This window comes from Anolis carolinensis, unplaced genomic scaffold (assembly GCF_035594765.1).
Source record: "Anolis carolinensis isolate JA03-04 unplaced genomic scaffold, rAnoCar3.1.pri scaffold_7, whole genome shotgun sequence".
Lineage (NCBI taxonomy): Eukaryota > Metazoa > Chordata > Lepidosauria > Squamata > Dactyloidae > Anolis > Anolis carolinensis.
The window spans coordinates 15,599,569-15,626,401 of record NW_026943818.1 but is presented as its reverse complement, the minus strand read 5'-3'; the positions used below and the strand labels follow the sequence as shown (position 1 = coordinate 15,626,401).

The following is a 26,833-nucleotide window of genomic DNA, read 5'->3' as shown; positions in this document are numbered from 1 at the left end:
GCGCGCCTTTCACCACTGGATGGAGACAAACACACACAGCGGCTTATTCCCATTGACTTTCTCTCCGCCTGCAATGCGCGCCTTTCACCACTGGATGGAGACAAACACACACAGCGGCTTATTCCCATTGACTTTCTCTCCGCCTGCAATGCGCGCATTTCACCACTGGATGGAGACAGAGAGCTTATATTGTGCTGTACTAATATTATAATATATTACTGTACATATTTATTTATTTATTTGCGACATTTATATCCCGCCCTTCTTTCTCACCCCGAAGGGGACTCAGGGCGGTTTACAAGTATATATACATACAATATATTATATTATACAACTATATCGCAATATTATTAGTAATATTGCATGTAATATAAATATACAATTATAATAGTGAATTATAATTATTATTACATTGTATTACATCATATTATTAATATTACATATAATATTGATAATAATATTCTGATGTAATACAATGTAATAATAATACACTATTATAATTGTATATATTCCATGTCATGTTACTAATAATATTGCAATATAGTCATATAGTACAGTATAATAATATATGCTTATATTGTGCTGTACTAATAATATAATATATTGTATATAAATATAATATTGATAATAATACAGTAGAGTCTCACTTATCCAACACTCGCGTATCCAATGTTCTGGATTATCCAACGCATTTTTGTAGTCAATGTTTTCAATGCATCGTGATATTTTGATGCTAAATTCGTAAATACGGTAATTACTACATAGCATTACTCTGTATTGAACTACAGTAGAGTCTCGCTTATCCAACGTTCTGGATTATCCAACGCAGTTTTGTAGTCAATGTCCCTTCTGTGCACTAGGTGTCCCTTCTCTTCTACGCCATTGTTAGGGCTCCACAACTTAGTGAGAAAGGACTTAAATTTATTGAAATATGTTTAAATATCAAATTCTTGTCTTATCAATTGTTTGATTTTAATCGTATGTTTTAATTTTTCATTTGTGCATTTTCAGTATTTGATGTTTTTGTTTGTATACTCTTTGGCATTTGTAAGCCGCCCTGAGTCCCTGCGGGGAGATAGAGGCGGGGTACAAGAATAAAATTATTATTATTATTATTATTATTATTATTATTATTATTATTTATTTACAACATTTATACCCCGCCCTTCTCACCCGAGGGGACTCAGGGCGGCTTACAAAAATTGGCAAAATTTAATGCACAAAAATGCAATCATAAAAACAGAACAATACATAAAGAGCCATTAATAACATTGTTAAAACACATTATAAAAACCTTAAAAACGTATATATAGTACTCATGCAAGGCACTCAGGTTTCACAGTTGTTAGACTGATGTGTCAGGTAATCTCTCTGAACTGTTAGGAACAAAGATATGCCAATGTACAAAATATAAAGCAGATCTTCAGAAGTGTTATTTCCTGAGTAGTAAATACTATAATATCCACTAGTACTCATGAAAGGCCACTTAGGTTTCTCAGTTGTTAGACTGATGTACCTGGTAATCTCTCTGAACTGTTAGGAACAAAGATACGGCAACACACAAAATATAGAGCAGATCTTCAGAAATGTTATTTCCTGAGTAGTAAACGTTATAATATCCACTAGTACTCATGAAAGGCCACTTAGGTTTTAATAATTACATTATTGAAAACTGTCTTCTGCCAACCCAGCCTTTCAAATACATGCAAATATGAGTAGATAAATAGGTACTGCAAAGAACTGAACTTTGCGAATCCGGAAATTTCAAACCCAGAAAGCGGGGTGAGCCCACTCCTCTTGGCAGGAAAGTAACACTGGAACTCCATGCTGCCGTGCCCGTGGCCACACAACCTTGGCGGTGTCTCCGGACAACGCTGGCTCTTTGCATTGGGAATTATTATTATTATTATTATTTGTGATATTTATATATCGCCCTTCTCACCCCAAAGGGCGGTTTACAAGTATATATACATACAATATATTATATTATACAACTATATAGCAATATTATTAGTAATATTGCATGTAATATAAATATACAATTATAATAGTGAATTATAATTATTATTACATTGTATTACATCATAATATTATTATGGGAATGGAGATGTCCAGCCACTCGGGGGAGTTGGACCCGGCTAGACTTAAACTCAGGGAAGATCTTCACCTCCCTGGGACACATAGTATTTAAACCACATTGGAAGAAAAAATATTACATATTTTATAAATAATATTACAAGTAATATTGAAATAATATTGAAATATTGGGATGGAATGGAAATAATACTGAAAAATGTCACTTAGATAAGTCTGAGTGAAGCTCTGTCCACACTCCATGAGTACCCTTGGAGAGAGAGAGCAGTCTATAAATAAAGTTGTTGTTATTATTATTTAAAGGGTTTCTCCTCAGTGTGAGTCCTTTCATGTAAATGTAGAGCTGAATTGTGAGCAAAGCTCTGTCCACACTCCAGGCATTTGTAGGGTTTCTCCCCAGAGTGAACCCTTTGATGTCTAAGTAGATTTGAACTCTGAGTGAAACTCTGTCCACACTCAAGGCAATTGTAGGGCTTCTTCCCCCTGTGAAGCTTTTGATGTCTAAGTAGATTTGAACTCAGAGTGAAACTCTGTCCACACTCAGGGCAATTATAGGGTTTCTCCCCAGAGTGAGTCCTTTCATGTGAACGTAGACTTCCACTCAGAGCGAAGCTCTGTCCACACTCCAGGCATTTATAAGGTTTCTCCCCAGAGTGAGTCCTTTGATGTCTATGTAAATTTGAACTCTGGTTGAAACCATGTCCACACTCAAGGCAATTATAGAGTTTCTTCCCCATGTGAATCTTTTGATGTCTAAGTAGATTTGAACTCAGAGTGAAACTCTGTCCACACTCAAGGCAATTGTAGGGCTTCTCCCCAGAGTGAGTCCTTTCATGTGAACGTAGACTTCCACTAAGAGTGAAGCTCTGTCCACACTCCAGGCATTTATAAGGCTTCTCCCCAGAGTGAGTCCTTTGATGTGAACGTAGAGTTCCACTGTGAGCGAAGCTCTGTCCACACTCCAGGCACTTATAGGGCTTTTCCCCAGTGTGAGTCCTTTGATGTGAACGTAGGACTGAACTCTGAGTGAAGCTCTGTCCACACTCCAGGCATTTGTAGGGTTTCTCTCCAGTGTGAGTCCTTTCATGTTGCTGCAGATAACCCCTCCGAGTGAAGCTTTGTCCACACTCCAGGCATATAAAAGGTTTCTCCCCAGTGTGAGTCCTTTGATGTGAACGTAGAGCTGAATTATGAGTGAAGCTCTGCCCACACTCCTGGCACTTATAGAGTTTGTCCCCAGTGTGAGACCTCTGATGCGTGAGTACATCCGAACTACGTGTGAAGCCCTGCCCACACTCCAGGCATTTATAGGGTTTCTCCCCAGTGTGAGTCTTTTGATGTGAACGTAGAACCGAACTCTGAGTGAAGCTCTGCCCACACTCCGGGCATGTATAAGGTTTCTCCCCAGAGTGAGTCCTTTCATGTGAACGTAGAGTTGAACTCTGAGTGAAGCTCTGCCCACACTCCAGGCATTTGTAGGGCTTCTCCCCCGTGTGAGTCCTCTGATGTCTGCGTAAACTTCCATTCTCACTGAAGCTCTTCCCACACTCCAGGCACTGGTAGGGCTTCTCCCCAGAGTGAGTCCTTTCGTGTTGCTGCAGACGATCCCTCCGAGTGAAGCTCTTCCCACACTCCAGGCATTGAGATGCTTTTTCCTTCATGTCGATAGTGAGTGATATGGGTGTTCAGTCGAAAGGCCAATACTCGGCTCTTCTTTTTTCCTTTCTTATTTGTAAGTGAGGTCAAGAATTCTGCAAGAGGATCACCTTCTTCCTGTATTATTGGTTTCCTTACGGCACCTGAGAGGCGGCTTCATAGAATCCTCACTTCCCTGGTCAAGAAAGAAGCAAAAGATCCAGGATGAGAGACAGAACCCTTCATATTGACAATGGAAACTTCAAGAAATGCAGACACCCAGGGCTCAAGCGCATACACAAAGACCAGCAAAGGCAATCGATCGATCTTAATGAAGAAGGGAATGAATCTAGACAAGAAGAAGAAAAGGGAGAGAGGGTGAAAAGAATGAATGACAGAAGGGGAAAAGGGGAACTCCTTCTGAGCAGAATGCGGTTGGACTGGAAGGCCCAGGAGGTCTAGTCTGGGATTCTGGGATTCAATGTTGGTGCAGCTCTTTGGTGTCATTGGGTCGATCACTAATGTGGACAAGGGTACAGAAGGCAAAAGGAATGCTTCTTTCTAATATTCAGGGCCACCATTCACTGGGTAATGAGTTTACTGGAATTAATAGTCCATGTTTTCAAGACATTGTGATATTTCAGTGCTAAATTCTTAAATACAGCAATTGCAACATAACATCACTGTGTATTGAACGACTTTTTCTGTCAAATTTGTTGTACAACATGATGTTTTGGTGCTTAATTTGTAAAATCATAACCTAATTTGATGTGGCTTTTCCTTAATCCCTCCTTATTATCCAACATATTAGCTTATCCAACGTTCTGCCGGCCCATTTACTTTGGATAAGCGAGACTCTACTGTACTTTGTTATTGTATAAGCATTTTATTGGACATTGTCGTGTGTTTTCTATGTATTTTATTCTGTTTTATTGTAATTGTTTGGGCTTGGCCCTGTGTTAGCCGCCCCAAGTCCCTTCGGGGAGATGGAGGCGGGATATACAAATAAAGTTGTTGTTATTATTATTATTATTATTATTATTATCATTATCTGTAAGCCGCCCTGAGTCCCTGCGGGGAGATAGAGGCGGGGTACGAGAATAAAATTATTATTATTATTATTATTATTATTATTATTATTATTATTATTATTTGTAAGCCGCCCTGAGTCCCTGCGGGGAGATAGAGGTGGGGTACAAGAATAGAATTATTATTATTATTATTATTATTATTATTATGCAAACAGGATCTGCAAACCCCACCTCGTCCAAGGTGGACTGGACCTATTAAACTGGACCAATATAATTTACAATAATATATAATAATTATAACATTGTATATACATATAATATTCATATTATATTGTAATACAATATAATACTACTAATAGAATATAATAATATTAATTATATATTATATTTTACATGTAAAATATTTTACATTTTACACTATTATAATTGTATATTTATATTGCATGCAATATTACTAATAATATTGCTATATAGTTATATAATACAATATATTGTATATATATATATACTTGTAAACTGCCCTGAGTCCCCTTCGGGGTGAGAAGGGCGGTATATAAATGTCGCAAATAAATAAATAAATAATAAATAATAATAATATTACTAATAATATTACAATATATTGATATAGTACAATATAGTAATTTATTACCAGTATTGTGCTATGCTAATAATATAATATTGTATGTAAATTTAATTTGTAAGCCGCTCTGAGTGAGAAAGAAGGGCGGGATATAAATGTAGCAAATAAATAAACAAACAAATAAACTGGGCTCTACAAGCCAATGGAGGCTCCAAAATGGGAGGGGCTTGGGTGGGCGCGGAAGGGGGCGGGGCCGGGCGGCCTTTGGGGGCGGGGCTCTTCCGAAAGGGAGGCCTCCGGAGGGGGCGGGGCGCCACGTCACTCACACGCGCACACTGGGCAGAGGCGGGCGGGGCGCCGAGGCGACACAAGAACCAGGCAGGCCCCTCACGGGCGGCTTACATACAGACAGACATACAGACAGACATACCTACACGTGTGTGTGCTTCGCTCCCGCCTCACAAAGACAGGCCTCGTCCTTGCTGTCGTCGCCCTCCTCCGTCTTCACCTCGAAGGCAGCCTTCGCCTACCCATTGGCTGCCTGCCTCAAGCCCCGCCCACCAGACGTCTCCCGTTGGCTGCTTTCTCCGCTTCGATTTGGATTGATGGGCGGCGAGAAGGCGGCCGGCCAATGAGGCCTCCTCTCTTCTTCTTCGGGGGAGGGAGGGAGTGACGTCACCTCAGGCCGGCAAGGGAGGGGGCTTCGTGGGAGAGGAGGGCGGAGCTTTGAAAGGGTTGAACGGAACATGATAAATAGTTTGCTTTTAAAGGGTCCCATCTTCTATTATTATTATTAATACTATTATTATAAATTTTATTATAATACTATTATATTTTTTCTTATAGACTGACGATCAGGCCATCACCGACTGATTGTTTATAAAGGGTCCCATCTTCTATTATTATTATTATTATTATTATTATTATTATTATTATTAAAACAGTGGATTTTTTACTTTTTTACTCACGGACTTTACTTGGAGTTTGGCACTGACCACCCTAATAATAGTAATTATTACTATTACAGTAGAGTCTCACTTATCCAACGTAAACGGGCCGGCAGAATGTTGGATAAGCAAAGGTGTTGGATAATAAGGAGGGGTTAAGGAAAAGCCTATGAAACATCAAATTAGGTTATGATTTTTCTAATTAAGCACCAAAAAATCATGTTAGACAACAAATTTGGCAAAAAAAAGTAGTTCAATACGCAGCAATGTTATGTTGTAATTACTGTATTAACGAATTTAACACCAAAATATCACGATGTATTGAAAACATTGACTACAAAAATGCGTTGGATAATCCAGAATGTTGGATAAGTGAGACTCTACTGTACTGGTTTAGGCTTCTGTAATGCCAATGGCTTTGGACTGTCCTCTCCAGAGGAAGCCCGAGGCCCTAACTATTTTGCATGAGAAAGATTGTGATGTGGACAATGACCTTGCCCTCTAAGCTAACGTGAGGACTAAGTGTTGGGAATCTATGAGCAGTTAGACTCAAATAATAATAATAGTAATGTTTATTTATATCCCGCCTCCTCCATCTCCCCCGAAGGGGACCCGGGGCAGCTAATAATAATAATAATAATAATAATAATAATAATAATAATAATAATAATAATAAATTTATTTATATCCCGCCTCCATCTCCCCCGAAGGGGACTCGGGGCGGCTAATAATAATAATAATAATAATAATAATAATAATAATAATAATGTTTATTTATATCCCGCCTCCATCTCCCCCGAAGGGGACCCGGGGCAGCTAATAATAATAATAATAATAATAATAATAATAATAATAATAATAATAATGTTTATTTATATCCCACCTCCATCTCCCCCAAAGGGACTTGGGGCAGCTAATAATAATAATAATAATAATAATAATAATAATAATAATAATAAGTTTATTTATATCCCGCCTCCATCTCCCCCGAAGGGGACTCGGGGCGGCTTACAGCAAAATCAAAATACAAGCAATGATAAAATATGACACATCAAAGGACAACAACAAAAACCAATAATAAAATATACACAATAGGCGAAAAAACACAACACAGAATTAAAACATCAAGGGGATTCCACCCAAAACGTAGCCGAGTGCCAGGAGCACAGCAGAAACTTACGTGTGTTGAGCTGTGATAAGCCGCTGTTGCTCAGGATGGCAGAGCCAAAATACAAGTTCTAAAGTATTTACTGAAGTCAAGGAAATACATTCGGGATAGGAAAGTTCTTGGAGCTAACTAACGTTCTAAACCTTATATTCTAAGGTAGGTAAAAAGTAAAGATATCAGAAAAATATGCATTCAGCTGCATCTTGACATTCTTCAAGCACGTTATTGGAAATGCGTCCTCACAGGAGACAAAAAAGCAAGAAGAGAGAGAAAATGGGGGCCGACAATGTGGTTGAAGCCTAGGCCCATCGCAATGAATCCCAGGACCCCACAGGGACCCCAAATGGCATCTTGCCCAAACCTCCTTCTGTAACTTTTTATTTAGACAGATTAAAATAAAACTTACAAACATACAAGAACAAAAAAACAAACAAACATAATCTACAAAAAAAATTCTAGACTACTACTCTACTACTACTATACCCTAAACATAAAAAACCCAACAGCTACAAACTATAAACAATCCGTGTTATCTAATGTAAGGACTTTACATTCTCTGTGGACAAGTCTACATAGGGACCACCAAACGCAGCGCCCAAACAAGAGTCAAAGAACATGAAAGGCACTGCAGACTAATTCAACCAGAGAAATCAGCCATAGCAGAGCATTTGATGAACCAGCCTGGACACAGAATACTATTTGAGAACACAAAAATGCTGGACCATTCTAACAACTATCATGTCAGACGACACAGAGAAGCCATTGAAATCCACAAGCATGTGGACAACTTCAACAGAAAGGAAGAAACCATGAAAATGAACAAAATCTGGCTACCAGTATTACAAAACTCAAAAATCAGAACAGTAAATAAAAAGCAATACTCTGAAAACAGAGGGTTTCCAGACATGAATCAACCAAGGGCAGTTAACGACTCTAAACAAAGGATGCCCCAGAGGCAGGAAGAAGACAGCAGATAAGCTTTTCAATGCTAATTTAAGTGATTAACTACACATTCACACTGACCTCTCTCACCCTAGACTTTCCACAGATATATATTAACCTCTTTGCTTAGTTTTCTCCATACCTCACAACCTCTGAGGATGCCTGCCATAGATGTGGGCGAAACGTCAGGAGAGAATGCTTCTGGAACATGGCCACACAGCCCGAAAGACATACAACAACCCTTTACATTCTCTGTCTGGTGGTTATATTATCTTTTAGTGAAAAGGAACCAAAAAGGAATCTCCTACAGTAACACACGTCTAGTTCCCTTTTTATTGCCACCAGCAAACAAAAAACAGACAGACGTGGGTCTAATTCCACAAACATCACTCTCTACCCGTTGGTTTTTACTAGCTTATTATTATACTCCATTAAGACAATCCTATATAAGCACACTTCTGCCTTTGTTGTTGCTATACTTTTATGTATTATCATTTTTATGTACTGTTTATTTTATATGTACCACTCTGCATATGGTGGCAGGGTATGAATAGTTTATAATTATAATTATTACTATTACTACTACTACAGTAGAGTCTCATTTATCCAACACTCACCCAACGTTCTGGATTATCCAACGCATTTTTGTAGTAAATGTTTTCAATACATCGTGATATTTTGGTGCCAAATTTGTAAATACAGTAATTACTACATAGCATTACTGCGTATTGAACTATTTTTTCTGTCAAATTTGTTGTATAACATGATGTTTGGGTGCTTAATTTGTAAAATAAACTTTGTATATTGTATTTTATGACTGTTTTAACTGTTTTAATCGTTTTAGTTTATTGTATAACGGCATCAATTGCCACTTGTAAGCCGCCCTGAGTCCCCTTGGGTGAGAAGGGCGGGGTATAAATAATTGAAATAAATAAATAAATAATAACCTAATTTGATGTTTAATAGGCTTTTCCTTCATCCCTCCTTATTATCCAACATATTCGCTTATCCAACATTCTGCTGGCCCGTTTATGTTGGATAAGTGAGACTCTACTGTATTGCTATTACTACTACTACTGTATTATTATTATTATTATTATTATTATTATTATTATTATTATTATTATTATTATTTGGTACCACTATTCTAATTCATCAATCTTACACTTGACATATACCCGTATTGTTGTAATCAAAGAATAATTTTAAATTTACAACATTTCTTGAAAGGGATAGAATTTTTCTCCTTAATCAGCAGTGTCTGTGTCTTAATATCTGCTAGTTTGAAGATCTTCACCAGTCAGTTAACCTGAGTAGGGATAACGTCTTCCTTTCGTTTTTGAGGATATGGGATTCTTGTTGCAATTATCATGTATTTTAGTAATCTTTCAAATTTTCTTTCTAGATGGACATCCAGGATTGTTAAGAAATTCCTTCCAGGAGTGTATAGGGCTCCTCTCCGGTGTCCATCCTGTGGTGTGAGCACAGACTTCCGCTCTCGGCAAAGCTCTGGACACACTCCAGGCATTTGTACGGTTTCTCCCCAGTGTGAGTCTTTTGATGTGAAAGTAGGCCCGCACTCTGAGTGAAGCTCTGTCCACACTCCAGGCATTTGAAGGGTTTCTCCCCAGTGTGAATCCTCTGATGTGAGTGTAGACTTCCACTACGAGCAAAGCTCTGCCCACACTCCAGGCATGTATAGGGCTTCTCCCCAGTGTGAGTTCTTTGATGTGAATGTAGAGTTCCAATCCGAGCAAAGGTTTTCCCGCACTCCAGGCATTTATAGGGTTTCTCTCCCGTGTGAGTCCTTTGATGTAAACGTAGCTTTCCACTGTCGGTGAAGCTCTGTCCACAATCTTGGCATTTATAGGGTTTCTCCCCCGTGTGAGTCCTTTGATGTGAACGTAGAGTTCCACTCTGAGTGAAGCTCATTCCACACTCCTGGCAAGTATAAGGTTTCTCCCCAGTGTGAGTGGTTTTATGTGAACGTAGACCTGCTCTATGAGTGAAGCTCTGTCCACACTCCAGGCATGTATAAGGTCTCTCCCCAGTGTGAGTCCTTTGATGTGAACGTAGGCTTCCGCTTGCAGTAAAGCTCTGTCCACACTCAAGGCATGTGTAGGGTTTCTCCCCACTGTGAGTCCTCTTATGCTTATGTAGATTTCCACTACAAGTGAAACTCATTCCACACTCCAGGCATGTATAGGGTTTCTCCCCAGTGTGAGTCCTTTGATGTGAAAGTAGACTAGCACTCTTTGCGAAGCTCATCCCACACTCCAGGCATTTGTAGGGTTTCTCCTCAGAGTGCGTCCTTGGATGTGTATGTGGAAATCCACTCTGAGCGAGGCTCTTTCCAACCTCAAGACTTGTGTAGGGTTTTTCCTCCATGTTGACAGTTACGTATACGATTAACTGCAATATGGTCTTCCTTGTTCCTTTCTGATGAAAAGGGAATCCCACAAGATAAGATTTCTTCTTCCTATAGGAGTTATTTCATTATTGCACTTTGGTTTTCAAATTCCTAAATATCCACTAGATACCAATATTCTCTTATCATGCCAGAGGTAACTTCATAGGGTCTTCATTTCCCTGGTCAAGAAAAAAGAAGCCAAAGATTAAACCTGAAGTTGCAAACCTCCTTTATTTCCAAAATTACCCTTATCCTGGTTTCCTTATCATGGCTCATGTTGAAAATAATAATTCCAAGAAATTGAGGTATGAAGGGACTCAAGAACATACACAGAAACAAGCAAAGGTGATCACATATTTACAAACAATAAGGGACGGATTCAGAAGGATAGAAGAAGGCAGGGAGAATGAGAAGAATGAATGATGGATGGATGGATGGGAAAAGGGACCATCATCCAATACTAAAGAACCACATTGATTTTGTTGGCTTGACCCTAAACATAGCTAAAGAAACATAAGGCAGACAGTCAGACAGACCACAGGCGAGGCGTCATTCACTATGAATAATGGCTTTCTATAAATTAAATAAGTAAAACATTAAGAGGCACAAGGATTCCTTTATTATTTCATGACTTTCTAGGTCACTTTTCAAGCCACAAGGGATCTCAGGTCCGCTTCCTGCACACCCCAGATTACACCTCTACTGCCACCAAATTTCCTACATTCATGTTCACATAATTGGTCTCTTCTGAACTAAGTCCCCAATTGGGTATTATAATTAGTATATTATTGTATTACATTATACTATTATTATCAATAATATATGTATATATACAATATATTATATTTTTATTTATTATTATATATTATATTGTTTAACACTTTGTCCCAGCTTGCACTTGTTTAGCCTTGGTTTTTGTTTCTTAATTATGTTTTGCTGTGTCATCCTTGTTTTTTGCTACTTTATTATGCCATTGCGGATAACTGTGCTTCATTTTGTCTATTCTGTACGATGTGTATTTTGCATTTAAACAATGTCCCTCACTCTTGTTGACTTTGATCTTGTAATCTTCCCTGATCACCCTATATTATTTTCAAAGAGTCTCACGTAAGCACACCCTTACATATTTGTACTATGTTCTTGGTTTGAAGGACCGGATAGGTTTATGCTGTTATGTTGTTTTAAATTATAAATTATGACTGTTTTAATGTATGATGATGCTGGGCCCCATGTGAGCCACCCCGAGTCTCTTTAGGGAGATGGGAACGGGGTATAAAAATAAAGGCATTGTTATTATTATTATTTTGTCCTGTTTGGGTGTGTTTATCTGGGCCTGGCCCCATGTGAGCCTCCCCGAGTCCCTTCGGGGAGATGGGGCGGGATATAAAAATAAAGGTATTATTATTATTATTATTATTTTGTCCTGTTTGGGTGTGTTTATCTGGGCCTGGCCCCATGTGAGCCTCGCCGAGTCCCTTCGGGGAGATGGGGCGGGATATAAAAATAAAGGTATTATTATTATTATTATTATTTTGTCCTGTTTGGGTGTGTTTATCTGGGCCTGGCCCCATGTGAGCCTCCCCGAGTCCCTTCGGGGAGATGGGGCGAGATATAAAAATAAAGGTATTATTATTGTTATTATTATTATTTTGTCCTGTTTGGGTGTGTTTATCTGGGCCTGGCCCCATGTGAGCCTCCCCGAGTCCCTTTGGGGAGATGGGGCGGGATATAAAAATAAAGGTATTATTATTATTATTATTTTGTCCTGTTTGGGTGTGTTTATCTGGGCCTGGCCCCATGTGAGCCTCGCCGAGTCCCTTCGGGGAGATGGGGCGAGATATAAAAATAAAGGTATTGTTATTATTATTATTATTTTGTCCTGTTTGGGTGTGTTTATCTGGGCCTGGCCCCATGTGAGCCTCGCCGAGTCCCTTTGGGGAGATGGGGCGGGATATAAAAATAAAGGTATTATTATTATTATTATTATTTTGTCCTGTTTGGGTGTGTTTATCTGGGCCTGGCCCCATGTGAGCCTCCCCGAGTCCCTTCGGGGAGATGGGGCGGGATATAAAAATAAAGGTATTATTACTATTATTTTGTCCTGTTTGGGTGTGTTTATCTGGGCTTGTCCCTCCGGGCCCCAGAACACGCTCCGCCCTTACCGTCCTCCTGTCTCTCTCTCTCCCGCCGCCATTAAGGCCTTCGCTTTCCCGCCTCCTCCTCATCCGGAAGTGAGCTCAGGAGGAAGCCTCCTCCTCCTCCGCCTCTCTAGGAAGCGCAGCCCGCCGCTCTCTCTAGACTTCCGCCCGGACCAAAGATGGCGGGCGCCCCAAAGAGAGGCGGGAAAGGGAATGCATTTATTTTTTTCTGGCGTCAAAAGCGAATTGAGAAGACAGTTAAGATTTATACACAACTCCGTTAAACACTTGGGCCGAAAGGAGACGGGAAGGGGAGCCCCAGAGAAAGGCCTTCTCCTTCCCCTCAGGCGCCCAGATCTGCGTCTCTGGAGGAATTACAGTCGAGTCTCACTTATCCAACACTCGCTTATCCAACGTTATCCAACGCATATTTGTCGTCAATGTTTTCAATACATCGTGATATTTTGGTGCTAAATTCGTAAATACAGTAATTACTACGTAGCATTACTGCCTATTGAACTACTTTTTCTGTTAAATTTGTTGTATAACATGATATTTTGGTGCTTCATTTGTAAAATCATAACCAAATTTGATGTTTAATAGGCTTTCCCTTAATCTCTCCTTATTATCCAACATATTTGCTTATCCAACGCTCTGCTGGCCCGTTTATGTTGGATAAGTGAGACTCTACTGTATATGTACAGTAGAGTCCCGGCTCTTAGTCGGCCTCTTAGTAGTCAATGTTTTTGTAGTCAACGTTTTCAATACATTGTGATTTTTGGTGCTAAATTCGTAAATACAGTAATTGCTACATCACGTGACCATATATTGAATTGTTTTTTTCTGTCAATTTGTTGTAAAACATGAGGTTTTGATCCTTAATTTGTAAAATCATGACGTCATTTGACGTTGAACAGGCTTAATCCTTAATCCCTCCTTATCAGGCCCGTAGCCAGGATTTTGTTCTTGGTTCTTGGTCCTTTCGGTCTGCAAGTTCAGCAGCTCAGCGGTTTAACCCACTGCGCCATCGGGGGCTCTTCCTGTATTATTTCTATTATCAATATACCTGCATAATATCACAGTAATATCGCCTTGGAGCCCCCGCTGGTGCAGTGTGTTGAAGCACTGAGCTGCTGAACTTGCAGACCGAAAAGTCGCAGGTTCGAATCTGGGGAAGCGGGGTGAGCGCCCGCTATTAACTCCAGTTTCTGCCAACCTAGCAGTTCAAAAACATGCCAATGTGAGTAGATCAATAGGTACTGCTCCGGCGGGAAGGTAACATTGGGGATCCATGGCGTAATGCCAGTGGCCACATGACCTTGGAGGAGTCTACGGACAATGCCGGCTCTTGGGCTTAGAAACGGACATAAGCACGAACCCCCAGAGTCGGACAGGACTGAACTTAACGTCAGGGGAAACCTTGACCTTTACCTAATATTTCCTTATTGCCCCGAGACTCCAACAGCAGAGAGAGGATGCCACTGCTAGCGGAAAAAGCTATGAAAATAGTTCTTTTATTCCTCCTTAATTCCAAAGATCAAAGTGTTGCATACCCGGCTTCCCAAGAACACACGCTTTTATACCAAAATCGTTTCCGGTTCCACCTGCAGCAGCGTTGCAAAGATTCCAGTCGACTCAGACTTTGTGGCAGATTCCTTTGGCTCATCAAAGGAATGAAACTAAAGGGGACCTCCCGTTTCCAGTTTCCAATTGAAGGGGAAAGGGATCTAGATCCGCCGAGGCTGACGAGAGGCACCGCAGCCATACTTCTTCCCCCCTCGAGGACGGTGGAAGTGCATGGACGAAATGTCAATCACGCGGCTTCCCCGCGGCTTCCTGCTGCCGCCGCACGGCCTCCTGGGCGACCGCGGCCTCGAAGGCGCAGGAGCCCAGGAAGAGGTGGTCGGGGAGTCCACGGCCAAAGTACAGCCGGCTGTTGGCGGCAATGGCCCGGTCCCGCTCCAGCGACAGGTAGGCCGGGGTGAGCTTGAGCTGCCAGGAAGAAAACGCTGCATCAGACAGGAATGCATTGCATGTGAAGGGACCATAAGCCAGAAAATAGTGGCTGGGCTATTAAATCTCTGCTAAGGGTGACCAAGACTCTGCAGTGTTTTGGGGATCGGAACGTAAGTGCTTGCCTTGAATCATAGAATCATAGAATAGTAGAGTTGGAAGAGACCTCATGGGCCATCCAGTCCAACCCCCTGCTAAGAAGCAGGAAATTGCATTCAAAGCACCCCCGACAGATGGCCATCCAGCCTCTGTTTAAAAGCCTCCAAAGGAGCCTCTACCACGGAGGGAGCCCGTCACATTGCGCAGCTGGAGGAGGCTGTGAGGGGATTGATTTGCGTGCCTTCCCAGCAAGGGCATTGTGTGGGTTTTACTCCTTCTAACCGCCCCTCCACCCGCTAACCCAACAGCACTCACTAGGGCGATTATTAAATTACGGTGATTATCTGCAACATTTACGCTGGCCTCCAACTGACAAGAGTTCTTCCCTCATCCTGGACTTCCCACAGATATATATAAACCTTCCTTGCTGAGTTTCTCCATACCTCACAACCTCTGAGGATGCCTGCCACAGATGTGGGCGAAACGTCAGGAGAGAATGCTTCTGGAACATGGCCAGACTGCCCGGAAAACATACAACCACCCTATTATTATTATTATTATTATATCTCACAACCTCTGAGGATGCTTGCCATAGATGTGGGTGAAACATCAGGAGAGAATGCTTCTGGAACATGGCCAGACAGCCTGGAAAACATACAACAACCCTGTGATCCCAGCCATGAAAGCCTACGGCAACAGCACTCACCTTGTTCGATTGGGCCGCCTTCTGCGCTGTGTAATATTCCGCGTCTGCCTTTACTTTTGCTCTCGCCAAGAACGATGCGTCTGGAAAAGATGGGAAAGGTGAGTCGCAAGATCCCAGACTCCAAGGCAGAGAGTTCCACTGCTGAACAGCTCTGCTTATGGTCAGGAAGTCCTTCCTAATAATCTCCTTCCCTGTCATTTGAACCCAGGGCAGCAGAAAGGAAGCCTGAAGCCTCCTCCTTAGGACAGCCTTTCACATACTGATACACGGCTCCTCTCGTGTCTCTCTTTCTCCACCTTCTCTTCTGCAGGATAAACAGACCCAGCTCTTTCGGATGCTCCTCATAGGGATTGCTCATCCTTTGGGTTGCTTTCTTCGTCTGGACACCTTCCAGCTCAGAGTCAATACTATTATTATTATTATTATAATCATTATATTCCTTATTATTATATTTCTCATTAGCAATATTATATTGTTATTGTATCACTATATAATATTATGTTTATTATTTATAGATCTGGACCAAACTTGGCACACAGACCCAACATGGGGGTGATTGCCCTGGGAATCCCACTCATTTCCACCAACATGGTGTTCAAATTCAAACGACTTCCATTACCGATATGCCTTGCGTTCGCAATGACTAGCAATAAAACGCAGAGCCATTCTTTGCAAATGTGCGGCTTCAAATTAGAAAACAAATGCTTCTCTCATGGGCAATTATACGTCGGATGCTCCAGAGTCGGTAAACCGTCTGATCTTAATGTTTATGCAGAAGAAGAAAAAACCGAAAAGTGTAGTCAATGCGCCAGCATGGCAATAAAAATGATTTCTGGAAAACCACTTTTTCCTTCCTGTCTATTCATTCCACATAGACCCAGCAACGCAAGGCAGGGAACTGAACTGAATGGTATGTGCTTCTCGGTGAATCTGTGTACGCTACAATACTTTTATTTACCTTCAGATTCAATCAGATTATTTACCTTCAAATTGCTCTTCCGACAAGCTTTCAATGGGTGAAAAACTCGGGGCTATGTCTGTTTTTATTGTTGTATTTATTGTTATTTTAAAGCTAAGTGTATTGTTTTAATCTATTTCTGTAAACCGCTCTGAGCCAATCTGGGAGTAGCGGTATACAAGTCTAATAAATAAATAAATAAACTAAAAATAAATATTCATACCCTGCCGCCATATGCAGAGTGCTACAAATAAAATAAACAGTACATGAACATAAAAATGATAATACATAAAAGCATAGCAGCAACAAAGGCAGAAGTGTGCTTATATAGGATTGTCTTAATGGAGTAGAATAATAAGCTATTAAAAACCAACGGGTAGAGAGTGATGTTTGTCACTCAAAGCGTGGCCGGGTTTAGCAAGTTATTATAATTATTACTCTCCCCCTTGGTGCAGCGGGTTAAGCCGCCAAGCTGCTAAACTTGCAGACCGAAAGGTCACTGGTTCCGACCCAGGGAGCAGGGTGAGCTCTCGCTGTTAGCCCCAGCTTCTGCCAACCTAGCAGTTCGAAAACATGCAAAATGTGAGTAAATCAATAGGTACAGCTCAGGCGGGAAGTTAACGGCGCTCCATGCAGTCCGGCCTACCTTCCAGTTCGGAGATGTGCTTCTCCGTCACGGACTCCATGATCTTCTGCCGGAACTGGATCCTGGACACTTGCGCCGCCTTCTCGGCGTCTGGAGGGAGAAGAGCCACGTGAGGCCGGGAGGAGGTGAGCGGGGCCTCGTGGCCGGAGGGGCCGTGGAGGGACACCCACCTATGACGGCCTTCTGCCGCTCCGTCTCGGCCTCCTTCTCCACCACCTTCTGCCTCTGGGCCGCAATCAGGAGCTTCGTTTTCTCCGCCTCCCTGCAGAGGAACAGCGGGGAAATACCCCAGGATCCGACCCCGGAGAAAGGGAAAGGCCCCGCCTCGCTCTCCGCGGCTCCCACCGCCTCCTCCGTGATACTCACACGAGCTCAAAGTTCCTCCGGATGGCCTCGGGGATCTTGGGCTTGGTCACCCGCACGGCCTGCAAGGGAGGGGTCACCGTAGGCACGGGCGCCACATTGTGGGATACAGGGCAGCGAGGAAGGGGCCAGAGCGAGCCCCAAGGAGGACCAAGGAGATGCCCGTTCTTCTTGCCAGGCCTGGGGAAATCCTGGCAAGGCCTGGAGGTCTTTGAGGGCCCTCTGTATCCACTGGATGGGGCTGAGGAGCAGCGGCTGCCCTACCTGGATGGTGAGTCCCGGGGCCATGGCGTTGAGGTCCTGCTGCAGCGCCTGCTTCAGGTACTCGTCGATCCGATCTGGGGAGGGAGGGAGGGAGGGAGGGAGGGCCACCCACACGACCCCAAGGGCACTGTTAATGTGGGATTTGTGTATTGATAGTGTTTAAATGAAATTTGTGTCTGGCATGTGTTGCATACAGGTTGCATCATCCAGAGTATGCTATAGTCTGTAAAGAGTTAATGACTGAGAAGCTGTGTTGACCTTGATGTGTGGCTGGAACCTGAGGAGTATCCAGACTCAAGTGTGTTTGTACATTACTGATTGCAGTCAGTAGAGATCTTGCTCTGTTCTGAGTTTGTGTCTGCCTAGAGTGAAAGCCAAGCCTGTGTTCGTCTGCAAGTCTGTTTGTCTTGTAAAGTAAAGCTTTGTATATATATTTTTTAACATCGTTTCTGACGTCTCTTCGTTCTGCGCTCCATTGACAACATACAACTGCTGCTATGCTGCGAATTACTCTGACAGGCCCCTCACACTCCCACAGCCCGGCCCTCCTCCTCCTCCTCCTCCTCCTCACTCACCAAAGAACTCGATGTAGACCTCCTGCAGGGTGTGGGCGCTGCAGAACTGGTTGAGCTCGTGGTGGATCTTGTTGAAGATGAGGGCCTTGTCGTAATCCGCCGTGAAGTTCCTCACCACGTCGTACACTGCGGACCCAACGGACCCCACGCCTTCATTCGGGTGGAAGGGCGGCCCCCTCCCATGTCCCTCCCCCTCTCATAAAGCAAAAGGCGCAGCCAGTCGGAGGACGGCGGTACCTGCGTGTGCGGACAGCATGTTCACCACCTCGATGCGGTCGATGTAGATCATGACGCCACCGCTGCAACAACAAGGGGGACCGGGAGAGCATTTTTGTGATTAATATTATTACATTACGAGTGCTATCCAGAAAGTACATTACGTTTTGGAATTAAAAAAGAACAAAGTATAGGAGAAAACACTTACCGTTGGCAGTTGAAAGCCACACTTAAATACTACTTTTCAACATAGTACCCATTCAGATTTAGGCACTTATCATAGCGAGGAATGACTTTGGAAAGTTCTTGCCCTCAACACTTTCCCACCTCCATCCTGAACAGTGTGCGACCAAACAAGAAGAAAACGGCCAGGCTTTGAGGCTGCAAGGCTATTCACTGCTATTCCACCTGGCCAACAAAGGATTCCCATAAGGCACAGCAACGCCTGGCCAGGCACAGCTAGTATAATATAATATAGCAATATAATACTAATAATATATACGAGGGCTATCCAGAAAGTACATTACGTTTTGGAATTTAAAAAGAACAAAGTATAGGAGAAAACACTTACCATATGCAGTTGTGCAATCCGTTATATTGCTATATTATATTATACTAGCTGTGCCCGGCCAGGCGTTGCTGTGCCTTATGGGAATCCTTTGTTGGCCAGGTGGAATAGCAGCGAATAGCCTTGCAGCCTCAAAGCCTGGCCGTTTTCTTCTTATGGGAATCCTTGTTTGGTGAGCTGGGATGCAACGGAACAGGCTTGCTGCTTGGGAGGCTGGGGACTTGCGTTCTAGGGGAATGGTTTTTTGGGCTGCTAGAATTGCAATGAATAGCCTCGCTGCTTCAAAGCCTGGCTGCTTGCTACCTAAGGGAATCTTTGGTTGGTCAGCTTCAATTGTACAGAGTAGTATCGCTGCTTCAAAGCCGGACACCTTCTACCAAGGTTAATCCTTTGTTGGTCTGGTTGAATTGCACTGAATAGCCTTGCAGCTTCAATGCCTGGCTGTGTTTTCTTATTGGAAGACATAGATTGGATGACTATGTCTTTTGTGGCCAAATTTGGTGTGATTTGGTCCAGTGGATTTGTTGTTTACTTTGCATTTATATATATAGAGAGAGATGTTATTCAGATTATTATATTTTTATTTGACAGGCCATCCCCAACATTTATATTCTGCCCTTCCTTCTCACCCCGAAGGGCCCTCCCTGGACTACATTTCCCAGAAGCCTGCTCACGGCAGAAGGGGCGTGGCTCAGCCTACCTGGTCCCGCAGGGCACGTTCTTCACCTCGTCCGTTTGCAGCGTGGTCTGAGGGGAGAAGGAGGGGGAGGAGCTCTGTCGTCAAGGGAGACCAAAGGGGAGGGCAGCTACTGGCCACGCCCCCTCCTCGCCTCCCACCATTCAAGCTCTTGTTGTCAAGGGAGACCTAAGGGGAGGGGCTGCTACTGGCCCCGCCCCTTCTCTTCCCATCCTTTAAGCTCTCTGTTGTCAAGGGAGACCAAAGGGGAGGGGCAGCTACTGGCCACGCCCCCTCCTCGCCTCCCACCATTCAAGCTCTTGTTGTCAAGGGAGACCTAAGGGGAGGGGCTACTATTGGCCCCGCCCCTTCTCTTCCCATCCTTTAAGCTCTCTCTGTTGTCAAGGGAGACCTAAGGGGAGGGGCTGCTACTGGCCCCGCCCCTTCTCTTCCCATCCTTTAAGCTCTCTGTTGTCAAGGGAGACCAAAGGGGAGGGGCTTCTGCCCGCCCCGCCCTCTTTCCTCGCGGCGCCGCAAGGGGGCGTGGCTCCTACCTGGACGGCGCGGAAGGAAGTGACGAAGGGGAGCATGATGTGGAATCCGGGCCCGCTCAGCGAGGGCAGCAGCGCCCCGCCCCTGAGGAGAGAGGGAGGGGGAGGGGGGAGGGGAGTGACGTCAGAGGGCCCGCACTTCCGGGGTCCCACCCCCCGCCGCGGCGAGGCTCACCGGAAGTAGACGGCCACGTGGCCCTCGCGGACCTGGTGGACGGAGGCCCAGAGCAGCCCCGCCAGCGCCGCCCACGCCGCCCCCGCCGCCGCCCACGGAGCCATCCTGCCTCGCGGGCCCAGGGGCAGCTCCGCCGGACGTGACGCCATCACAGCGGTGAGGAGGTTCCTCCCCGCCCCCTTTTTAATAGCACGCGCCGGAAGTGACGCTCGCGGAGGGGCCAAATAAGTGCGTTCTCTCCGCCCCTTCTGGGCCGGAAGTGACGCCAGAACCGCCGCGCTCGGCTGTCTTCCGCCTGCCTCCGCAAGGGGGCGCCGCCCGGCCGCGAAGGAAGGAAGGAAGGAAGGCGGTGAGGGACTCCGCTGGAACTCTACTGCCCTATATGTTGTTGTTATTATTATTATTATTATTATTATTATTATTATTATTATTATTACTATCATCATTACTAAACTCACACTAGAATATGATTATTGAATCCTATTATTACTATCATCATTACTAAACTCACACTAGAATATGATTATTAAATCTTGTTATTACTATCATCATTACTTTTGCAGGTTTGTGATCCCACCAGTTCTTTGCTGCTGGGAGGTGGGACTTGAGGCATAAGTTCCAATGAATCATTTGGGCCACATAGTTGTGCCTCTGTTTGTAGTCTGTCTGTGTGATTTTCTTACAGCAGCTGAGCATATGATCAATGGTTTCGTCAGTTTCCTTGCAAAGTCTGCATTTATTATTATTATTACTATCCCATTATCCCATTCGTGAGCCAGAGCCAGGTCTTCTCCTTATCAGCTTTTCCTTCAATTTTGTCAAGGAACTTTCCATGCAGTGTTTTGTTGTGCCAGCTGTCAGCTCTAGTTTGTAGTGCGGTTTTCTTGCACGGATTTTTTGTCTGCTGTGCTATTATTATTATTATCATTATTCTCTTCTCTCCCCTTCTCCGCTCTCTTCCCTCCTACTCCCACCTGTCCCGCCCCCTCCCGCTTCCCGCGCAGGCCATGCTGCGGCTACAGCTTCTGACATGGGACGTGAAGGACACGCTGCTGCGGCTGCGTCTCCCGGTGGGCGAGAGCTACTCGGCCGCCGCGCGCTCCCGGGGCCTGGAGGTCTCCCCGCGGGCGGTGGAGGCCGCCTTCCGCCAGGCGCACCGGGAGCGCAGCCGGCGCTTCCCCAACTACGGCCGTGCGCGTGGCATGGGCTGCGAGGCGTGGTGGCTGGGCCTCGTGCGCGACACCTTCCGCCGCTGCGGCCTCGCTCGGGAAGAGGACGCGGGCCTGCTGGCGGCCCTGGCGGAGCAGCTCTACCGCGACTACAGCCGGGCGGAGTCCTGGGAGCCGCTCCCGGGGGCCCCGGAGACCCTGCGCCGGCTGCGGGAGATGGGCCTCCCCATGGCGGCCGTCTCCAACTTTGACCGGCGGCTGGCGGAGCTCCTGCGTGGCTGCGGCCTCCGGGGACACTTCTCCTGGGTTCTCAACGCGGAGGAGGCCGGCTTCGCCAAGCCCGACCCCCGGATCTTTCTGGAAGCCCTGCGCCTCTCGGGAGCCGAACCCGGCCTGGCCGCCCACGTGGGCGACGACTACGAGCACGACTACCGGGCCGCCCGCCAGGCCGGGATGCATGCCTTCCTGCTCGCCGGGACCGGGCCGCCACCGAGTGGAGTGCCTCGTGAGCACCTGCTCGAGTCCCTCTCACAGCTGCCCGGCCGGGTCGGCAAAGCTTAGTAGGCTTGAGCCCGAATCGGTGTGAACGAAAGTTATTTGTACTTTTCGATGGGCCATCTATATATATAAAAGAGTGATGGCATCAAGGCAGCGGACAAAACAACAAAACTACAGGCCCCCCAACCTCGAAATTTGACAACACAACCCATCATCCACGGCTCTAGGTTGATACAACAAAAAGAAAAGAAAAATAAAGTCCTAATTCGAGAGAGAGGAATAATTGCTTTTATCCAATTGCTGCCAGTTAGAAGGCTAAGCTCCTCCAACTTCGTCTCCTAGCAACCCAATAAAAATAATAAAAAACACTAAAAATTAATACAATAAAATACTATAACAAAAAATAACTAAAAATAATACAAGAAAATAATAAAATATAATAAATAAAAATATAACTTACAATAAAATTAATTTTAAAAAATGCAAATAACGTCAAATAAAAATTACACAACAATTTTTAACCAATGCCACCACCACTTTGCCACAGCAACGCGTGGCCGGGCACAGCTAGTATATATATAAAATACAAAATAATAAATACAGCCAGACATTGGAGCTGCAAGGATATTCAGTGCAATTCAACCACACCAATAAAAGATTAACCTTCGTAAAAGGCGACCAGGCTTTGAAACAGTGATACTACTCTGAAGCTGACCCACCAAAGATTTCCCCTAGGTAGCAAGCACCCAGGCTTTGAACCACCGAGGCTATTCATTACAATGCTACCACCCCAAAAAACATTCCCCTAACCTTCCAAGCAGCAAGCCTATTCCTTTCTATTCCACCTCACCAAACAAGGATTCACATAAGAAAATGGCCAGGCTTTCAGGCTACAAAGCTATTCACTGTTATTCCACCTACCTAACAAAGAATTCCCATACGCCACAGCAACGCGTGGCCGGGCACAGCTTGTAATATAATAAAATAATACATTGAAACGGACAATATGTAATGTAATACTATTATGATAGGATTTACCTGCAAGGGGGTTCCTCCCTTGGTGACTCACAGCCTTTGCCTGGAAACCGCAGATAAAAACAACGTTGGGGTTTTGCGCAAGATCCTTCGCTGGAACGGCCTTTGAGGAAGGAAGGAAGGAAGGGGAATCCCATGCCAGGCCGACCAAACCTTTGCTCCCCTGAATGTGGATTTCTGTTCCTCCTTCCATCCCATCCACGGGGCCCTTGAGGCCATCTAGATGGCCCTACCGCCTGTATAGTCCAACCAAGGGCTCCGTGCATCCCGGGAAGAAACGGTGACATCGATATTCTGATGAACTCCCGATTCATTCACGTGTCGCGTTTTGATATTTATCTGGCTCGGGAAACAGCTGGAGGGATCCTGGCTGTGATGCCCATTTCCCAAGGGATTTGCGTCCCTGGGTTGTCAGTGCCATTGTTTCCTCATTGGTTCTATCATAAAAACATGGGGAAAGTTTTCTAAGCTGCACAAGTAAGTAAGTAAAACTTTATTTATATACCGAAGGGACTCAGGGCGGTTTGCAAGCATAAAAATAGCAACATATATTACAAGCAACGCAATACACACATTATTAAACAAAACTAAAGACCTATACAACTCATAAAACAGTAAAGCCCATAAGAAACAATCACAACAACCAGAAGGAACAAGAATACATAATCAGATGGGTTGACACGGACCGTTATTAGGGATAGATGATCCTTGTACAAAAAAGATGAACAAAAACAAGAAGTCTTTTTCATGAGCAAAGACAAGGCAGGAGTTAAACTTCCAAAATCAACGTTGCTTTGTCTGAAATATTTCCCCGTTTCTCTCTATTTAACCATGTTTACAGGCTAAGAAAGCATTTCTCTGTCCTTGAGTTCCCACACGTTTCCCAGCTATTCTCAGAGAACGTCTGGGACGATGAACCCTTAACCTTGTATCTCGATCTAAGGAAGACTCCTCTGGCTCGCTGCCAAAGCCACCTGGATTTTGTTGATGTTCAAAATCCTGTGAAAGGTCACTCTTTCTAACAACTCGGAGCCTTCAACATTTCCTTGGTCAGCCTGCAACAAATTTTGTCTTTGGAGGAAAGGATACTCAGAGGTCATCTAGTCCATCCCTTTAGTGTTATAGGAATAATATGGAACTATATAGGGCTGGGAGGGATACTCGGAGGTCATCTAGTCCATCCCTTTAGTGTTATAGGAATAATATGGAACTATATAGGGTTGGGAGGGATACTCAGAGGTCATCTAGTCCATTCCTTTAGTGTTATAGGAACAATACTAGCTGTGCCCGGCTACGCGTTGCTGTGGCGTTGTCTGGTGGTGTTGGTGAGAAATTGTTGAGTTAGTGGTGGTATTGAATGTCTGTTGTATGGTTGTCTTTATGTTTAGTATGCACACTGAAGTGTATTATATGGCAGTGTGGAGTCAAGATAATCCAGTGCAAAACAGATAATATAAGATTATAAATGGGTTATATAGCTGTGTGGAAGGGCCTTGAGTCTACACTACTATATAATCCAGTTAAAATCTCATAATCTATGGAAGAGGCCTAAGTGAGGCCTAACTCTGCCTGTCCCCTGGGCTGAGTGGGTTGCTAGGAGACCAAGTGGGTGGAGCTTAGCCTTCAAACTGGCAGCAATTGGATAAAAACAATTATTGCTCTCCCTCTAATTAGGATTTTCTTTTTCTTTTCTTTTTGTTGTATCAACCTAGAGCCGTGGATGATGGGTTGTGTTGTCAAATTTCGAGGTTGGGGGGCCTGTAGTTTTGTTGTTTTGTCCGCTGCCTTGATGCCATCACTCTTTTATATATATAGATATGGAACTACAGTAGAGTTTCACTTATCCAACGTTCTGGATTATCCAACGCATTTTTGTAGTCAATGTTTTCAATATATCATAATATTTTGGTGCTAAATTCATAAATACAGTAATTACTACATATCATTACTGTGTACTGAACTACTTTTTCTCTCAAATTTGTTGTATAACATGATGTTTTGGTGCTTAGTTTGTAAAATCATAACTTAATTTGATGTTTACTAGGCTTCTCCTTAATCTCTCCTTATTATCCAACATATTCGCTTATCCAACATTCTGCCGGCCCGTTTATGTTGGATAAGTGAGACTCTACTGTATATAGGGCTGGGAGGGAAACCCAGAGGTCGTCTAGTCGATCCCTTTAGCGTTATAGGAATAATATGGAACTCTAGGCCTGGAAGGGGGGAAAGTCATACAGGAACCATAAATCGAGTGCATTTTACACAAGGGTTCAGCTGCTGCTCGGTCCATTCCAGAGCCTCGGGTGCTTTGACATTTCGCAACTTTGGATCTGTGGAAAATGTATTAAAAATAAAAGTGTGTGTGTGGGGGGGGGGGGGGAGTCCTCTCCTTGGCTGGGAGCCTGTGGATGGGATGAGCTGGGCATCAACAACAGTCAGGCCGGGTGTGCCCTTTCTTCCCTCCTTTCATCTCCTTCCTCTTTTCTCTTCTTCGCAGGCGATGCTTTGTTTCACTTTTTTGGCAAGCCTCAGCCGCTCCAAAATTATGCGGGAAAACAGAGGAGAGATTGTTTTCTTTTTTCCTCCTTTCTCTTCTCCTTTTATTTCTTCTTCTCCTTTTTCTTTTTCTCCTCAACCAACTCTCTCTCTCTCTTTTCTCTCACTAGCTGTGCCCGGCCACGCGTTGCTGTGGCAAAGTCTGGTGGTACGGGAAACAAAGTATTGAGGAATTGGTGGTAGTTAAGGTAAAGGGTCCCCTGGGCTGAGTGGGTTGCTAGGAGACCCAAGTGAGTGGAGCTTAGCCTTCTAACTGGCAGCAATGGGATAAAAACAATTATTCCTCTCCCTCTAATTAGGACTTTCTTTTTCTTTTCTTTTTGTTGTATCAACCTAGAGGCATGGATGAGGGGTTGTGCTGTCAATTTTCGAGGTTGTGGGGTGTTTACTTCTGTTGTTTTGTCCGCTGCCATGATGCCATCACTTTTATATATATAGATATATATATATATAGTAGAGTCTCACTTATCCAAGCCTCGCTTATCCAAGTTTGTATGTATATATGTGTGTGTGTGTGTGTGTGTGTATATATATCGTACCTTTACCTTTTGCACACATACATAAATACATATATTAAATCTTACACACACACACACACACACATATATATATATATATAAAAGAATGATGGCATCACAGCAGCAGACAAAACAACAAAAGTAAACACCCCACAACCTCAAAAATTGACATCACAACCCCTCATCCATGCCTCTAGGTTGATACAACAAAAAGAAAAGAAAAAGAAAGTCCTAATTAGAGGGAGAGGAATAATTGTTTTTATCCAATTGCTGCCAGTTAGAAGGCTAAGCTCTGCCCACTT

General features: G+C 43.8%; 3 protein-coding genes across 7 annotated transcripts; 1 reads left to right on the top strand and 2 right to left on the bottom strand.

The window, feature by feature from the left end:
• Positions 1–904: 904 nt before the first annotated feature.
• Positions 905–13,078, bottom strand: LOC134293209 (zinc finger protein 135-like). Of its 2 annotated transcripts, none has more exons than XM_062960034.1 (4): positions 12,970–13,078; positions 7,468–10,986; positions 5,771–6,064; positions 905–3,925 (listed from the first exon to the last, which is right to left on the bottom strand). In XM_062960034.1, exon 4 carries the CDS (start codon positions 3,753–3,755, stop codon positions 2,388–2,390), a length of 1,368 nt encoding a protein of 455 aa, XP_062816104.1. In that variant the 5' UTR covers positions 3,756–3,925; positions 5,771–6,064; positions 7,468–10,986; positions 12,970–13,078; the 3' UTR covers positions 905–2,387. The 2 variants fall into 2 exon arrangements, with proteins under 2 accessions (XP_062816104.1, XP_062816105.1); XM_062960035.1 differs by having other exon boundaries at positions 5,775–6,064.
• A 1,360-nt stretch (positions 13,079–14,438) lies between these two features.
• LOC103282520 (erlin-1) lies at positions 14,439–20,904 on the bottom strand. The gene is made up of 11 exons (XM_062960036.1): positions 20,756–20,904; positions 20,584–20,665; positions 20,054–20,100; positions 18,807–18,868; positions 18,570–18,695; positions 17,995–18,068; positions 17,734–17,792; positions 17,538–17,629; positions 17,368–17,457; positions 15,764–15,843; positions 14,439–14,937 (listed from the first exon to the last, which is right to left on the bottom strand). The coding sequence occupies exons 1-11, from the start codon at positions 20,902–20,904 to the stop codon at positions 14,755–14,757; spliced, it is 1,044 nt and encodes a 347-aa protein (XP_062816106.1). The 3' UTR covers positions 14,439–14,754.
• hdhd3 (haloacid dehalogenase like hydrolase domain containing 3) lies at positions 20,779–25,402 on the top strand. 4 transcript variants are annotated; one of them, XR_010000218.1, is made up of 3 exons: positions 20,972–21,104; positions 21,760–24,624; positions 24,697–25,402. XR_010000218.1 is itself a non-coding variant. In XM_062960038.1 (2 exons), exon 2 carries the CDS (start codon positions 21,763–21,765, stop codon positions 22,483–22,485), a length of 723 nt encoding a protein of 240 aa, XP_062816108.1. In that variant the 5' UTR covers positions 20,779–20,911; positions 21,760–21,762; the 3' UTR covers positions 22,486–25,402. The 4 variants fall into 4 exon arrangements, 3 of the variants coding, with proteins under 3 accessions (XP_062816108.1, XP_062816107.1, XP_062816109.1); XM_062960038.1 differs by lacking the exon at positions 20,972–21,104 and adding an exon at positions 20,779–20,911 and having other exon boundaries at positions 21,760–25,402; XM_062960037.1 differs by having other exon boundaries at positions 21,760–25,402.
• The last annotated feature ends 1,431 nt before the right edge of the window (positions 25,403–26,833 follow it).